This window comes from Leucopleurus acutus, assembly GCF_964270905.1.
Source record: "Leucopleurus acutus genome assembly, chromosome: 18".
Taxonomy (NCBI): domain Eukaryota; kingdom Metazoa; phylum Chordata; class Mammalia; order Artiodactyla; family Delphinidae; genus Leucopleurus; species Leucopleurus acutus.
The window spans coordinates 15740294-15756624 of NC_139160.1; the positions used below are offsets into that span (position 1 = coordinate 15740294).

Consider the following 16331-nt stretch of genomic DNA (forward strand, 5'->3'; position numbering starts at 1 on the left):
GCAATTAGAGGTACCGTTTTTGATAATACTGTCAAATAGATTTCCAGAAAGTCAAATCAATTTATATGCCCACCCGTAGTGTTGGCATAGGTTGATAAAGGACCCAGTAGCGTAGGCTTATTTGGGTTTTTGTTAATTTATTTAAACTTTTTTTTAGCAATCTCCAGAAGCCCAGAATTTAGTTGAGTTAGACCTCAGTGTTGGAGGTCTAACGAATACTACTGAAATTGTTGACAACAATATTTGGGTAGAAAGGCAAGTGAATCCAGGAGGTGGTGATGGACTGGAAAAAGAGGGAGGGGCTGGACAGGTGCAGGAGGGTTTGGTGGGGGTGGGAGCTAGAATGTTAAGAGCTGACATCCAAGGGGTGGAGTCATTTTGAAGAAGGACAAAGTCCAGGAGAGCAGAGCTGTGCTGGGTGAGGTGATGGTCTCTGCATCCAGAAGGTGGAGGGCTGTAAGGCCAGAGCACTGGAGGGTCTTCGTCCATCGACTGCACTCTTAAAGTGAGTGGAAGTAGTTTTAGCACTTTCCAGAAAATGAGCTTCTATGTTTTGCAGCTGTGGACTTTGAAGTAAGGAGAGTTCATCATCAAATGATGTCATTTTTTCCTACATACTCTTCAAGGTATTTTGTGTCATCACAAAATTGTGACTTTTTGGAGTGATGAAATTTTCTGTATCTTGATCTGGTCGATGGTTAGTTACATTGGTCTATATATGCGTGGTGGGTGGAGTAATGGCCCCCAAAGATGTCTGCTCCCTGACCCCTGGTACTCGGTAGGCAAAGGAGAACTTTCATCATTGGAGCCGGACTACTGGAAGTCCAAATGGAAAGAAATTACCCTTGGCTGTCAGCTCAGACCTACACGGAAGTTAATTTGAAGTATATCAGTGGCCTGAATGTGGAGGTTCATTTAAAATAACAGAGGTGCCAGGAGAACATGTCATGGATATTTTCAGCGTGGCGGTAGACACATCTATTAATAGAGCACAGGATGCACTCACCATTGAAGTTGGTTTAGTTGACTCTAAGTTGGGCTTCATTAACATCAAAGGACTTCTTTTATCAAAAGAAATACCGTTAGATGAGGGTGAGAAGGCAAACCACAGACTGGGAGCCAGTGTTTGCAGTGGGTACAGCTGACAAAGGGTTCCTGCCCAAAATGTATGTAGGACCTAGACAAAGGACGAGAAAAGGGCCAGCGACTCAGTAGAGTTGTTTTGGGGCATTTTGATTCTCATGGGGAGGGAGAGGACCTCTGTTAACCAGGATGTGGCCAGGCGTAGAAGCTCGATTCCCTGCTTCATACCTGAGGGGTTTGGGGCAAAGCATTTAATTTCTTGTAACTCTTTTCTTCACTTGTAAAATGGGGGTGGTAGTAGTACTTGCCACAGGGCTATGTTAACAGTTAAAGGAGGCCAGACGTGTGCTTAGCAGGGTGCCTGGTGCGTTCTTACCACTGCTTTACCGTCATTGTCTCATTAGAGCATTCGTCTACCCAGAACATTCCGTCCTTGCAGTATCGGCGTGTTTTCCTACGTATGGAATCGAGTGCCTCTGTCTGGTTGTGGGGAGGGAGAGACGGTGATGGAAACACCAACCCCCCTTTATCTTCTCCAGGAAGTTTCATCTGAACATTGTCAAGCTTGAGCCTCCTGTTCCGGAAAAAAAAATTATCCATTCTTCTAATTTGAATGATTTGTGACATTCTATCCTAGAAAACTGTTCCAGCACCCACGCTGGGAACCACAGTGCTGGGAGCGCCACGGGGCACACGGCGGCTGGTGCACCTGTGTCCGTGCAGAACGGGACTCCCCAGCCCGGGGGTCTCCCTACAAACCACAACCCCGGCCTCGTGTCCAAGTCCCCTCGGGCCTCCGAAACCGTGGCCCCGCAGAAGTGCTTTCTACAGGTCAGAGGCATGACCTGCGCGTCCTGTGTGTCCAACATAGAGAGGAACCTGCAGAAAGAAGCTGGTAAGAGGTCTCCACCGCGCTGAGCTGGGATGCTGCTGTGGATGGTAGCGTGTAGACTGCTGGAGGCCATGGTCAGCAACGTGGGGCGGTGTGCCCTTGGCACAAGATGGCCTTGGGCATCTCCACTGACTGCATTTATCAGGAGCCCTGATCATCTGGCAGCGGCTCATTGTGTGATAGGACAGATGTTTGTCTAATGTTCTGGGGCAATTGGCGTCCTGCTCTTTAAGAAGTACTTAGTTTGAGATAAAATGGATTGCTGAGTAAGTTAGCCATGGGGAATCCAGTTTAAAGGTCAAGGTACTGTCATGGGTGGCCTCCCCAACTAGCTTGTCCTGGTAGTAGTCTGTGGTTTTCCCTTCCAAAGCCTCTTACGGTCAAACACATAAATAGCCTGCATTCTGTTCTGTTGTCATTGTAAATCATAGCGTGTTGCGGAAATGCCAAAGTTTTGTCCTCTAAACGACATTGCCAATCTGTTTTTTTTTTTTTTTTTTTTCCGGTACACGGGCCTCTCACTGTTGTGGCCTCTCCCGTTGTGGAGCACAGGCTCCGGACGCGCAGGCTCAGCAGCCATGGCTCACGGGCCCAGCCGCTCTGCGGCACGTGGGATCCTCCTGGACCGGGGCACGAACCCGTGTCCCCTGCATCGGCAGGCGGACTCCCAACCACTGCGCCACCAGGGAAGCCCACCAATCTGGTTTCTTAAAGCTGAGAGTGCAGCGAAAATCCTGTCCCAATTTTTTGTTTGGAAAATACCTTAACCGTGACTCTGCCGGCCTCCGGGGTCACCTTCTCTCTTCCCGTGGCTCCGTACGTGGGTCCTTCTGCTCCGGCTCAAGGATAACATGTTTCCCGCCTCCTGCTCATCAAGCCTGCAGCTTCCTGGAGCTCTAGAAGGTGGCTGTCAAACCAAGGTGTTCTAGGAGCTCCTCTGTCGCCTGTGGGCTGGCGGCTCAAAAGCTAACCTGTGTCTCACAGGGCCCATGATTCTCTTCCCGACTTGAATCCCTCATATTTATCCTTTATGACATTCTTTCTAAAGCACATCATTCATTTCATTTATGTGAATGAGCCTTTCTTTCCCCCTTAAACTAAACAACAGTGGTAGCAAGATAGTCCGTAGGATTTCTTTTTCTTTCCTGAAAGTGATTAAAAACTGAAGAAGAGTATGGAAAACCACTTTTGAAAGTGATTTTTTTCTCCTGTGTCTGGAAGTGGAGAAAAAAGTACACCCGTTATGTGACAGCAGTTGCCTGGTGCAGACACTGTCCCTTGCTTTGAGGTGTGTGCCCGCACCTGTGTCCCCCAGAGCCTGCCTCAGAGCGGCGCCCGCTGGGCCAGCAGTATGGGCCGTGCCTGGGAGCCAGGCAGGCCTGCAGAACCTCACACCTTCCCCAGACCCACTGAACCAGCGTTTTTGCTTTAACCAGGGCCTAAGGTGAGTCATATGCCCAATAAAGTGTGAGAATCACCTGGGGAGCTTTAAAAAGGGGGGAAAAAGATGCCTGGTATCCACCCTGAGAGATTCTGATTTAATTGGTCTGGGTTAAGAGTTAATCACCAGTCAGGTGATTGTTAAAAGCCCTCCCCCCTGCCCCCCACCCCAGGTGATCCTACTGCACAGCCAAGTGTGAGAACCACTGTTCTAGAAGCTTCTGGGGCAGAGGTTTTTCTTTGTTAGCTTATGTTGAACACATCATCCCCCGAGGCCTTGCCTGGAGTGTTCCAGCTGTGCCCTGCTGGTTTCAGGGATTCTCTCAGTGCTGGTTGCGTTGATGGCTGGAAAGGCAGAGGTGAAGTATAACCCGGAAGTTATCCAGCCCCTGGAGATAGCGCAGCTCATCCAGGACCTGGGCTTCAAGGCAGAGGTGATGGAGGACTGCGCGGGCTCAGACGGCGACCTCGAGCTGATTGTAAGCGCAGCGGCTGGGCTGGAGCGGGGGCCGGGGGTGCAGGCCTGAGACAGCCCACGGAGGCCTTCTGACGGCAACCGGGGTTGTGGTCAGGACGTTCCCCCTTCTTGTATGTATCCTGTTCGTTGCTATTGGGTTTTCCTTTGAAGCCAGTGACAAGGACCTGCTCATTTTGTGAAGGAATGTCCACTATGTCAGAAAGTCGCAGGCGCGCGTCCCGCCAGGTCCCGCCAGGCGCGTCAGGGTATCGGGAGGAGGAGGCAATGGCGTTGGAGACAGCAGCTGCCCTGAGCTTGTGGCTCGAGGGAGTCGAACAGGAACACGTCCTGTGAGGCCGAGAGGAAGCTGGAATGCCAGAGGCGTCTCGAGGCCCCGGGACGGGATGGGAGTGAGCGAGGCAGTCGGGGCCACCTTGTAGGCACAGGTGTGTCTACAAGGTACTTGGTGACCAGAGTGTCCCCAGGCGCTCAGTCCGGGGTGAACGCCGGGGGTGGTGCTGTTTCCAGGGCTGCTGGGGAGCGGAGAGATGAGGCGCTGGTATTGTTTCCTGTCTGCCCACTCTTGCCAGCGGCGCTAGTCAACAAACCATCGAGGACAGAAGATAGCTCTAGTATTTCAAATACACCGTGTTCACAAACACTTCTGCGCAAAGCTCTTTTTGTGCAAATAAAGGGAGACTTAGAAGGAATCCACGAGGAATTGAATAACGCTGTTAACCGAAGTGAAAACTTCCTTGCTATGTTTAGTCACTGCCATTAGTGGTAGGTAAGTAAATGTTTGAAGAAAAAGTATTGCAGACACACGTGGCACTTTGAGCTCCTGAGAAGTGGAGTTCTTTGCAGAGCAAATCCTTTGCTCTGGCTGGGCCTCGGTGTGTGCAGAGGGGCACAGTGTAGTACTCGCTGGGTCAGACCTCCAGGGCCCGAGGTGCACATCTCTGCGCACACTACGGTGTGGAAATCTAGAGCGAGACAATCAGTGGGGAAGGTGAAAACATCTTTTTGAACAATGTTTTCTTTTCTTATTACAGTGTCCTATAGTTGTATTGTCGTCACATGCTCAGGCATTTCATGTCTGTATTTAATTTGTATTCTGGGAAGTGCTGACCACTGATACTCAGAAGAGCGAGTTGTCCGGCTTGCCTAATGCATAGCACAGGGGTGCCTGGCTCACTTGGAACTTCTTTCTCAGTGCACACAGCACGGGGTGGCAGAAATGCAAAACCAACACAGGGCGTAGAGTGCTGTGAAAGCCCGTTGTTAGCAGAGCTGCGAGTGGGGCCTCGGTCCTTGCCATCTGCTTAGCGATTGGTCTCCTGTACGTGAGTTGAGGAAGAACCACTGTTTATGTCCCTGAGGCTCCTGCGGGAATGTCCGGGGTGAAAATCTTGCACCTGGGGGTTGTGAGTCCAGCATCCTGGGAAGGAGGACAGACTGGTGGCTGCCTGTTAACCCAGCTCCCTGTGTGCCTTTGGTGGGATCCTCTGGGTCAGTGGGATCTTTGTCATCCTTTGCCGCAGATCACGGGGATGACCTGCACGTCCTGTGTTCACAACATAGAGTCCAAGCTCACAAGGACAAACGGCATCACCTACGCCTCTGTGGCTCTTGCCACCAGCAAAGCCCATGTGAAGTTTGATCCTGAGATTATCGGTCCGCGGGATATTGTCAAAATTATCGAGGTAAATCATTTATCAAAACACTATTGTACCCACCTTTTAAAACACAGTGATTTATAATCATCATAGAAAAATGAGCAAACTATAGCTAAGCAAAAAAAAAAAAAAAAAAAAAAAAAAAAAAAAAAAACACCTAATCTAAAACCCTGCAAGATTTCCCGTGGAAATAAGGTGACTCAACTTGTGAGCGTTTAGAAAATATCAGATAATTTGAGAGGGAATCAGTGAATGGATAAGAAAAAGATGGGGAGAAAAAGACATTATTATTTTTTTAATTTCAGATATTCCCTGAGAAACAGCAGTATTGCCAAGATTCCTGGCACATGGTATTAAATTGCCTAATTGTGGGAATTCCCTGGCTGTCCAGTGTTTCACTGCCGACGGTCTGGGTTCGATCCCTGGTTGGGGAACTAAGATCCCACAAGCCATGCAGTGTGACCACCCCCCCCCCAAAAAAATTGCCTAATTATAAGTTTTTTAAGTAATATTTACATCTGTGCCACGTATCTACAGACCAAAGGAATGTTGGTGTTGGGAAGAATTACACTGCGTTTGACCACTATACTAGGCCTCCTTTACAGGTGGAGAGTTTAGTCATTTCTCCTTTGGAAAATCAATCACAGTAGTTTTCTGTACTGCCACCCCCATCGTTCCCTCACTTTGTCCACAGACATTCTGTGTCCTCTCTCAGGTCTGTATCATATCACACCAGGAGAGGATGAGCATTAGTGGTGATCTGAATGGGTCAAGATATCTGGTCAAAACCGAGCAAGATGAACTCATAACAACGAATGGTGAAGTTTAGCAGAAACTACTGCTTATGAAATTAAACATCTCATAGCAGGCTTCAAGTTGTTTTAAATTTTCGTGTGTGTGTGTGTGGGTGTGTGTGTGTGTGTGTTAAGAGAGATGCTGTCTGTTGTCTGGCCATGCAGAGCTCTTTGAGGTGCAAATACTGCTACTGCTGTTGATAACAGTGCCTCAATCTTAGAGGCAGACAATGCAGCTTCTTTATCAGATGAGGAGAGATCCCCCAGAGAGGTTAGGAGACTTTGATCCCTGGTCCCCAGCTAAAGGTTGCAGAGCTGGTGCTCCAACCCAGATCTCCTAGTTCCAAGCTCAGTGGGCATCCAGTTTCTGCCACCCCACGGGTCTTACAGAACAGTAGTGATAAGGCATTAATGAGAGAGAGCAGTCAACTGAGGCACTAATCCTTGCTGGCCTCCACCCAGCTGCCCAGCCCGCCGCAGTCCCCTGCTTGTTCTTACTGGAGGTGTATTGCCAATGTCTGGCCCCCATTCCTGCATCTCTGAGGCATCTTTTCCTGATGTAATTAGGCCGGTATTAGTTGTAAAGGATTTGTCGTTAGATGGCCTTACATGCTCTTTCTTCCAACATAACTCTTGATACTGGGGAGTCCGTAGCTCACAGATCCCGAGTTTATAACTCAGCATCGATCAGCTCAGGGTGTGCTAAGTTACCTCCCGGCATCTGCTGCCTTTGCCCACAGAAGGAGCAGCAGTCGCCTTGGAACCTCCGACGGGATCTGTACAGTGACGTGGGGACAGAAGTCGTGAGCGGAAAAACCAATACAGTCCTCTGAGGCGGTTTTAGATTAACTTTCTTTTTTTTTAAAAAAAAAAAACACTTTTTTTTCTCTTAATGTATTTATTTATTTATTTATTTATGGCTGCGTTGGGTACTCGTTTCCGCGCATGGGCCTTCCCTAGTTGCGGCAAGCGGGGGCCACCCCTCATCACGGTGCGCGGGCCTCCCACCATCGCAGCCTCTGTTGTTGCGGAGCACAGGCTCCAGACGCGCAGGCCTAGTAATTGTGGCTCACAGGCCCAGCCGCTCTGCGACATGTGGGATCCTCCCAGACCAGGGCTCGAACCCGCATCCCCCGCATTGGCAGGCAGACTCTGAACCACTGCGCCACCAGGGAAGCCCTAGGTTAACTTTCTTATTTCCAAAGATGTAAAATGGTTTCTACCGATGCCTGTTTTAACCAAGTACCTTCTTTCTTGTTTCCTCTTTCTAATAACAAGGAAATCGGCTTTCATGTCTCCCTGGCCCAGAGGAACCCCAGTGCTCATCACTTGGACCACAAGCTGGAAATAAAGCAGTAGGTAGAACACAGAAGATAAACTGTAGCTCTAAGGGCTGCCTCTCCCCTGGCCCACCTCTACCTCATTCGGTGCTAATTGGTGTCCCTGCTACCTCCACCTTCCACGGCGCCTTCTGCTGAATTGGTTGCCTTTACCCTCGTAACGTTAATCCTCTAAAACAACGCTGTTCCACGGTACCTTCTGCTGTGACAGAAACGCTCTATATCTGCACTGCCCAGTATGAAATGCAGCCAGTGTGACTCAGGAAGTGAATTTTTAATTTCCCTTCATTTTAACTAATTTTAATTTAAATAGTTACCTATGGCTGGTCACTAACAGATTGGACAGCACTTACGTTGGGAGGAAGGGAAGAGTGGGTTCTTTCTTTTATAGTATTTCAAGACTTTACTGGAGTGGGTCGAGATCTAGGATCCGAGGACAGGAATTACGGCCAAGTGGAAAGAAAATGGCTCGGGAAGCAGGAGACCTGAGCTCGTTCACTGTTGCAGATGTTCACTCATTCATTCAACAAACACAAGCCCGCTGTTGTATGCAGGGCACTGTGCCGGGTGCTAGGGGTGAATAGGGTGTCACCCCTACCTTAGAGGGGCCCTTGGTTGGGCTGGGAAGAGTGGGTGAGCAATGATGCAGGTGGGTTCTGGGGAGTCTGGGAAGCTAACAAGCAGGGGACACACGATCTGAGCCTCAAAGAATGAGTGGAAGTTTGTTGGTCTGAGAGGAGTGGGGTAGGAAACGAGGTCTTTTCGGGGCTTGGGGCCAGGGGCCTGGGAGTGTAAGACTCCGATCTCGCAGGCCCGTGGTCTTCGGATCAGCGGTGAGGCTATGCCTCCTACAGCTTCCAAGAGCAGTTGGAGGCAGGGGCCTGGGAGTGTGAGACTCCGATCTCGCAGGCCCGTGGTCTTCGGATCAGCGGTGAGGCTACGCCTCCTACAGCTTCCACGAGCGCTTGGTTGGAATTTTGTGGTTGGTGAGGTTGATGTGAGACCATGGCTGTCACCTGTGACCCCGATTTCAAACTTCATCCAGGCAGCTGCACTGTTCACACTGACTCTGTTTTAAGTAATAGTTTAAAAGTTGAATGTATAAGTTTATACTAATGAAATGTTCCTTTTATCTGGTTTTTTCTTGGGAGTCTATAAACGATTGTGGTTTGAACAAAGAGCGGTAGCAGCCACAGGCTGAGGATGGTCCACCTCTTTGGGGCTGAATTCTCAGTTTCTGGACCCTGGTTGCCTCACCTGTAGATTGCAGGTGCCACGTCAGCCACGGGCAGGCAGGGGCTGTGTCTAAACATCTCTGGAGCATCCTTGCAGTGAAGTTTAGACCTTTGATGTTCCCCTCAGATGGCCGATGTAGGGAGAGAGCCTTGCTTTCACTTTAGCCCTTGCTGGTCTGTCCCAGACATGTGGCAGAGGCCAGTCTCAAACCAAGCCCTCGGGAGGGGACGGGGCCAGAAGCCAGGTGACCGGCGGTACCTGATATGTCGGTGTTGCTGTGTTTCTTTCCAGGTGGAAGAAGTCTTTCCTGTGCAGCCTGGTGTTTGGCATCCCTGTCATGGGTTTAATGATCTATATGTTGATACCCAGCCACGAGCCCCACGAGTCTATGCTGCTGGACCACAACATCATCCCGGGACTGTCCATCCTGAACCTCGTCTTCTTTATCTTGTGTACCTTTGTCCAGGTGCGTATCGGGGGGTGGGCACACCTGCCCAGCGTGCCTGTGTGTGGCCAGCAGGTGCTCTGTCCTCTTAGGCCAGCACAGCCCTTCAGAGCGCTCCAAGTGCAGCTTCGTTGCCGCTTTCCCACCACCCAGCCAGCTGCTGCTTTCTTGTCTTATGACCAGCTGGGGGGCATCCTCTAACACGGGGGATGACAGAGAGCCTGGTTTCACGGGCAGTTCCACAGATGACCAGACTCCCCCTGGAACAGCAGCCCCCTGTGGCAAGGCTTGGTGATCCAGTGTGTCTTGTGTGCTTATGGTTCAGCTGAATTCGATGTTAGAAGCAGCAGCTGGACCACCCTGGAGCTCATGCTGCTCTCTTCCACGTCTTGGCTTGAATGACTGAAATGTGGTCCTGAGGAATCATGATTTAAAAGGGGCAGGCTTCGTGTTACTTCTGCCCTGGGGACCGCATTAAGTAGCTAGCTGTATTTCTAGTGGGAAGTGTGCCTTCCATTTATTTTGGAATAGAAAATGAAACTCCTGACTTAATATTAGAATTAATTAATATTAATTAGGATTATCTGGGGGCAAGTGTTTATAGCCTCAATTTGGTTTTTCCAGATCTTCATCTGCATAGAAAAAAACACATATTTACGTGCGTATGTATGTGTGTGTATATGTTCACATACTATAGACACAGGCTTTTTTTTTGGCCGAAATAGGATAATACTAGATACACTGATTTATAACTGGCTTTTTCGCTTAACCACGTACTGTGTACATCTCTCACACCAGCGGTTAGGGGCCTAGCACATTGTCTTCAGGGACCGCATAGCACTGTCCACAGTATGAACGCACCATGATTTCTTTCACCATCTTCAGCATTCTCCTACTGATGGACATCTAGGTTGTCCAGTGCTCTGGGTCTTAAAGGTCTCCCTGGATCAGCCACTCCTGTGGTCAGAAGTCCTCTGAATCAGGAAGTACATTTCGTACACATCACTTATGGAGGAAAAAAGTCATGTCAGCGTTGAGGGGGAGCCCAGGGTATTTACAGTCCCGAGGGCCCTTGTCACAAAGGTCGCTCTCCCTCACCACCTTTCAGTTCCTCGGGGGCTGGTACTTCTACGTGCAGGCCTACAAATCTCTGAGACACAGGGCGGCCAGCATGGACGTGCTCATCGTGCTGGCCACGAGCATCGCCTACGTCTACTCCCTCGTCATCCTGGTGGTGGCCATCGCCGAGAAGGCAGAGAGGAGCCCGGTGACCTTCTTTGACACGCCCCCCATGCTCTTCGTGTTCATTGCCCTGGGGCGGTGGCTGGAACACGTGGCAAAGGTAACTGCAGCCTCGGGTTAAAGGAAGAACTGTTTCCTCAGTAACACAAACCTTAATTTATCTGAGCACCATGTTTAGAATTACTAATCATACACAATCTAGGGCAAGGGTTAAAGAAACATGAAGCCTACGTATAATTAGGTGTTCTGACCACCAATCTCCAAACTGGTCTCTGCTTCTGAAATCCCAGCTAATCTGGTTAATTATTAAAACCTTTGTTCAGATGCATCGTGCAGTGGAAAGAACCCTGGATTTCGGGTCAGAGCTCGTACCGAACCTCTTGGTACATAACTGAGTGTGTAGCTTCCTAGTCTAGAAATCCACATTTCCACCATAGGGTCGTGCCATTTTTAGCACCCTGCCTTGTTCCCAGATTTCAGTGTATCCTAATATAAGAGAGTGGGACTCAGGTCCTAAAAGAAATTAAATTGAACCTAAAAGAAAACAGTCATTGGGCAGACTGGCATTGTTTCTTCAATCTGAAATGTAATTCATAGAACTCAGTTGCACTGTACACTCAGCGCGGGGATGGCACGGCTGCGTGTTGATGGGCAGTGAGTGACACTCATCCCGGGAGAGCCCGCAGGCGTGCAGAGGGGCCGCGTTACGGAGGCAGCCTTTTCTTGCGGGGTTTTCTCTAACACCAGCCTTGTGATTGATGGTCTGGGTTTGCACAGGCCAGCTTAGTATCGCTCTCATTCTACCTTCTGGTTATTTCTTAGAGCAAAACTTCAGAAGCCCTCGCCAAACTCATGTCTCTACAAGCCACGGAAGCCACCGTCGTGACCCTTGGGGAGGACAACTTAATCATCAGGTGCGTTGTCTTCGTCACACGTCCTTGATCGATTTAGATCAGCCCTGTGTGCTACACATCGCACACCTGTCGTGTGAAGGACGTGACACTAGACCTGGTGAGGGCCGGCAAAGACAGTACATGTTAGGAAGATGCCCCGTCTCAGTCCAGTTACGTAAACAAAGCATTTATATACTAAAAGATGAGCAAGGGTTCTAGGGGGTGTATGCTTGCTAGATGATGAGTGAGAGGTACAGGCAGTGTTTCTGGAACTTAGGAGAGGAAGGCTCGTGGTGGTCAAGCAGAGCTTCACAGAACATGGAGTATGAGCTGGGTCTCGCCCGCAGGATCTGGAGGATTTGCACAGGCTGAGAGATAGGGGTTCAACTTGCCAAAGAATAAAAATGGGAGAACTATTTTTCTTCTCTATCAGGTTGGCAGACGTTGAAAACAATAACGCTCACTGTCGTCATTGCTGGGGCTTACATGGCATTTACTGTTTGCCAGATGCTATACTAACCTGGTTGCATTTAATCTATCCAAGAAAAAGCTTTATGAGGAAGGGACTCTTACTACCCTTATTGTACAGATGCAGAGACTGAGGTTCAGAGAGGCTATGCAACTGGCCCAGGGTCACACAGGTATTAAGTAGTGGAATTAGGACAGAACCTACGCTGCTGGTTGCAGAGCCCGTGTTCTTTACACTCTTAAAGCGTATGTAATAACGTGGGCATTTTTACACATTAAGGCGTCTGTGCTTCTCCGGTCAGCCTCGTTTTCCTCTTCTAGGCAATGGTTATTTCTAGGCCTCCCTCGCATTCCTGAATCCTCTCTGGACCCACCACTTTCCCCTTTAGCCCGTGATCTCACTTCTGACTTGAGAATAGAAACTGTGATGGGAAACCCATCAGTTTCCTGTCACTCAGCCTGCAAAGCTGCCTTTCCCCACCGCACCCGTGGAAGAAGAGGCATCCCCCCGCCGGGGCCTCTGCTTAGAGCCATCCTCTGTCGAATTCTTACTATCTCCAGTGTCCCCGTCTCTGCTGATTCTTACCATCCAGTACGACCTACTCCAAACTCTCCCACTACTGAAGCGACCATCGGTGCCCCTCCCACTGCGCACCCGCCGGTCCATCACACTCTTGCTGGTTTCCTAGCTGTGTCTCCGAGAGACAGGCCCCTGAGGCCAAGGCGGGTCCCTTCCTTCCCGAGGGCCACTGGGCGAACCTCTGTTGAGCCCGTGGGCCAGTGAGTGAGACGTGAGGACTGCAAGTTTCCGAGGCTCAGGCTGACCAAGCCCAGCAGCACCGGCTTTGCCTGCACACTGGTTTTTAAGTAATAATCAGAATTATGGTAGTGACGGCTGAGATTGGAGAGTTTGCCATGTGCCACGTATGCTACCCAGCACTGCGCATAGATAATCGAATGTAACCCTGATGGCTTCCTCGTGAGGGGGCGCCTGTCCTCGGGCGCCCAGCTCGGGAGGGAAGTACCTTGTCCAGAGTCCGTGGCAGGTGAGCAGCAGAGAGGGGGCTGGGCCCCTGGAGACACAGCCTCCTGCTACGCCTCCGCTGCCCTGTCTCCTGGCCGGGAGGAGCCCGTGTGACAGTGCGGCTGGCTTGTGACTGCTTTGGTGGCTCTCATGGTTGTGTACCTTGGCTGCCTTTTTCCTCATAAATTAATGACATGAGAGTGCCTGAGCTGTGCAGACGTTCGGATTGGGGACTGAGCCATGAACAGCTGCGTTTACTTTCTGCCTTTCATTTCGAAGGGCCTGTGACGGCAGGATGCCAACCCCCCGGGCAGCTCCACCGATCTGAGTACAAGGAGATGCGAGTCTTTGCCAGAAGGCTCAGGCCGGCCGCGATGCGGAAGGAGGGCGGGGCCACACCTGGCATCTCCCGGTTCTTTCCCACATTGTGTGCCTGGCTTCTGCCATCACGTGTGGTGGTATCACTGTTTAAGCTAGGAGCCAGAAGACCAGAGTTCCTTCTGGCTTTGCCTGAGACAGGCCACGTGCTTGGAGCTGGGTCCCCTCCTGTGTTTTGCAGTTCGTGTCCGTCAGAAAGGTGGGAGTGGTCACTCCTACCCCACCTTCCTGACGGGGTGCTCAGGGCCGTGGTCACACCTGCCCTGCCAGGGCCAGGGCCGCTCTCTCGCTTCCTGTAACGTGGCATGTGCTGTGCCAGGGGCCCCAGGCAGCCTCCTGCAGGGCCTGGGCCTCTGCCCGTGTGGACAGGTCTGCGGCGCCCCCTGCAGGCCACCGGGGCTTTGCGCCTCAGCTGGCTCCTTTCAGAGGGACTCAGCCCGTCCCTCCCTCTGTCCCTCTGCCAGAGGCACGTGTCCTTCCTCTCCGCCCGGAGTCTTGGGTGACAGGAGCATCTGCGTAGATGATCGGTGGTAATTTCTTCCCTAGCTGCTACTTGCGTTTCCCTTTGTGCACTCTCTTCGCGCCCCTCATTCCTTAAATGTGGGCGATAGTCGGGGTTTCAGCGTTGGCCCTGTTGTCTTTGTGTCCCCTGACCTCGTGTCTTCATTCCCAAACCTACGTCAGATCTCAGTGGCCGTCCTCTGCAACCCCTTCCCTTCCCTCGTCCACACAGCTTGTCTCCGTCCTCTTGATTCCGGCTCCACAAGCTCTGGTGGCCCCGGCCGCTGCCCCTCCCACCACTGCCGTGCTTGTTCAGGCCACCAGGCTCTCTCCCCTAAAGCCCCGCATCAGCCCCTCCCTGGCCTCCTGCTCCAGCCTTGTCTCCTTCCTGATGTTTTCCACATGCAAACCATCCAGCTCTTGGAGGCACAGATGTGATACTCTGTAGCTGCCAGTCCTTCGGAGGTTTAGGATAAAGTCCGCATCCCTAGACGCGCACGTGAGACTTGGCATCTGCGCCTGTGCCTCCTGGGCTCAGCCTCTGGTCCTGACGTCCCTCCGTCTCCTCCCGGCCACCCCGCTGGCGGGTCCCAGGAGGAGGCGCCCCTGCACTCGCCCACCCCCCCGCCCTCCAACCAATGCCTTTCTTCCTTCCCCTTTGCCTGACCCCTTGTCCCCTGGTCAGACTGCCTTGTCCTCTGGGGCCTGGAGCCCTTGGTGCCTCCAGTCGTCCTGGGACTACATAGCAGGCGCTCAGATCCTCACTAGTTGAATGCATGAAATGACTGTCAGATGTTAAAGAAATGCATCGTACATGTGCGTGTGCTTGACACTGTGAGGCCTGCACGGCGGGTCCCCAATCTCCCACGTTGAAGTGTTCTGTTTCTTATAACTAGGAAAACGGAATTATACATGTTATATAGCCCAGTGGCCCTTCTCTTGTAAGTTTTTTCTTCGTCTTTTTGCTTTGTGTTAGATGAGGCAGGAGAGTAGTGAAGAGGGGACAGGTGAGGTGAGCAGGCTGCCGGCAGAAACCCTCAGAGCTGAAGAAATGCTCGGAAAAAACTGTTTCCCACAGCTTGGCGTTTGGGGGACATGAGCTTCTGAAGCAGAAATGCGACTGGGAATTCAGCAGAAGGAGCCACCTGCCCCCCTAGAGGGCTGTTCCCCATAAACTCAGCTGTTCAGAGTAAGAAAGACATGGTTAATTCAGATTCAAAGGGGAAATTCAAAGTTAGATGAAGCGGAGATGAGCCTCACTAACGATTTCTTAGAAAGACACCCAGTGGACATTTGAGGCAAGAATCACGATTTTTAAGCAAACATTTTAAAGCTTAGGAGTCAGGTTATGGGAGAGGAGGCTCTGCCCACAGCCCCGTCGTCACCTCCTTTCTACGGGAGCAGCTGCTCCTTCGTTAACACAGGCTTCTCTTGCCGCGGAGACCTCTGTGGACGGTAAACTCCAGGCTGTGCAGATGGGCCTCGGAGGGGAGTTTTGGAGCCTGGGCGTCTCCATCTCTGGGAGACTTTAAAAAGAAGCAGAGGATATTCTCGGTTGTAGAGCTCCTCCCCTTCTTTTCATTTATTGTCCCCCCAGCCACCAAACAGATTTACACATCTGCTCCCAGCACTCAAGACTCAGGCTGCTGTCTGCTTCCCCTTTAAAGGTCTCTCCTTTTCCGTGCTCCCTTTCTTTTATTGTGGCCATTACTGAACTTAAATAAACCAGCTTGACTTTAGTTACTAGGTCATAGACCTGAGAGTTTTGTCCTGTGTGTAACCCCAGCCCAGCCCAGTGCCTGGTACATAGAGGCCGGTCACCAGTGAACACATCCGTCAGGTGATGGTCAAAGTCACCAGCACTGACTGTGCAGCGGGCCCTGCCCTCGGTGCCCACAGGCAGCATCTCAGGTCAACCTGGGAACAAATAGGGGTGACTGTCACCTACCTCACTTGGTTTGGGGAGGATTCATGTCAATATCGAGCACAGCACCTGCACTCAATACATGTCTGGTTTTCCTTCTCAAGTAAGGTGGCTTTTTTGTACCCTCTCTCTGTGATAGTTTAAATGTAGTCTTTGTAGAATGAAAGGAAGGCATAAAATAACCTCAGAGCCCTGCTTGCTCTACGCCCCTGCTTGTCTGACTTTCTCCCCATTGGTTCATGAGCCAGCGTTACATATACAGTTAAGTAAATTTGGTCCCTGTGACGCTGTCAGAGAGATGCTGCCAAAGCCGTCCTCGCTCCCTGGATGACTCTATTCCTGTCGTCCCCTCCTGTCCCCCCATCTGTCTCTCTCGCTCTCTGTGGGACCGTTCTCCCCAGCAGGCAGTTCACACATACTCACAATTCACAATTTCCTGTCTTAGTGCACACGCTCTTCTACTGCTGGTTTTCTCTTCTCTTTCACACAGAACTTCTTTTGAACGTTGTCTTCGGCTGCTTTCTTGTTTCCTCACCTC

The 16331-nt window shown here is 50.9% G+C and overlaps 1 protein-coding gene across 1 annotated transcript in view; it reads left to right on the forward strand.

The window, feature by feature from the left end:
• ATP7B (ATPase copper transporting beta) overlaps positions 1–16331 on the forward strand; it is a 58626-nt gene that overhangs the window by 21258 nt on the left and 21037 nt on the right. Inside the window, 7 exon segments of the mRNA XM_082859506.1 lie at positions 1721–1978; positions 3731–3894; positions 5414–5575; positions 7621–7697; positions 9210–9384; positions 10472–10705; positions 11428–11519. Coding sequence (XP_082715632.1) covers positions 1721–1978; positions 3731–3894; positions 5414–5575; positions 7621–7697; positions 9210–9384; positions 10472–10705; positions 11428–11519 — 1162 coding nt within the window.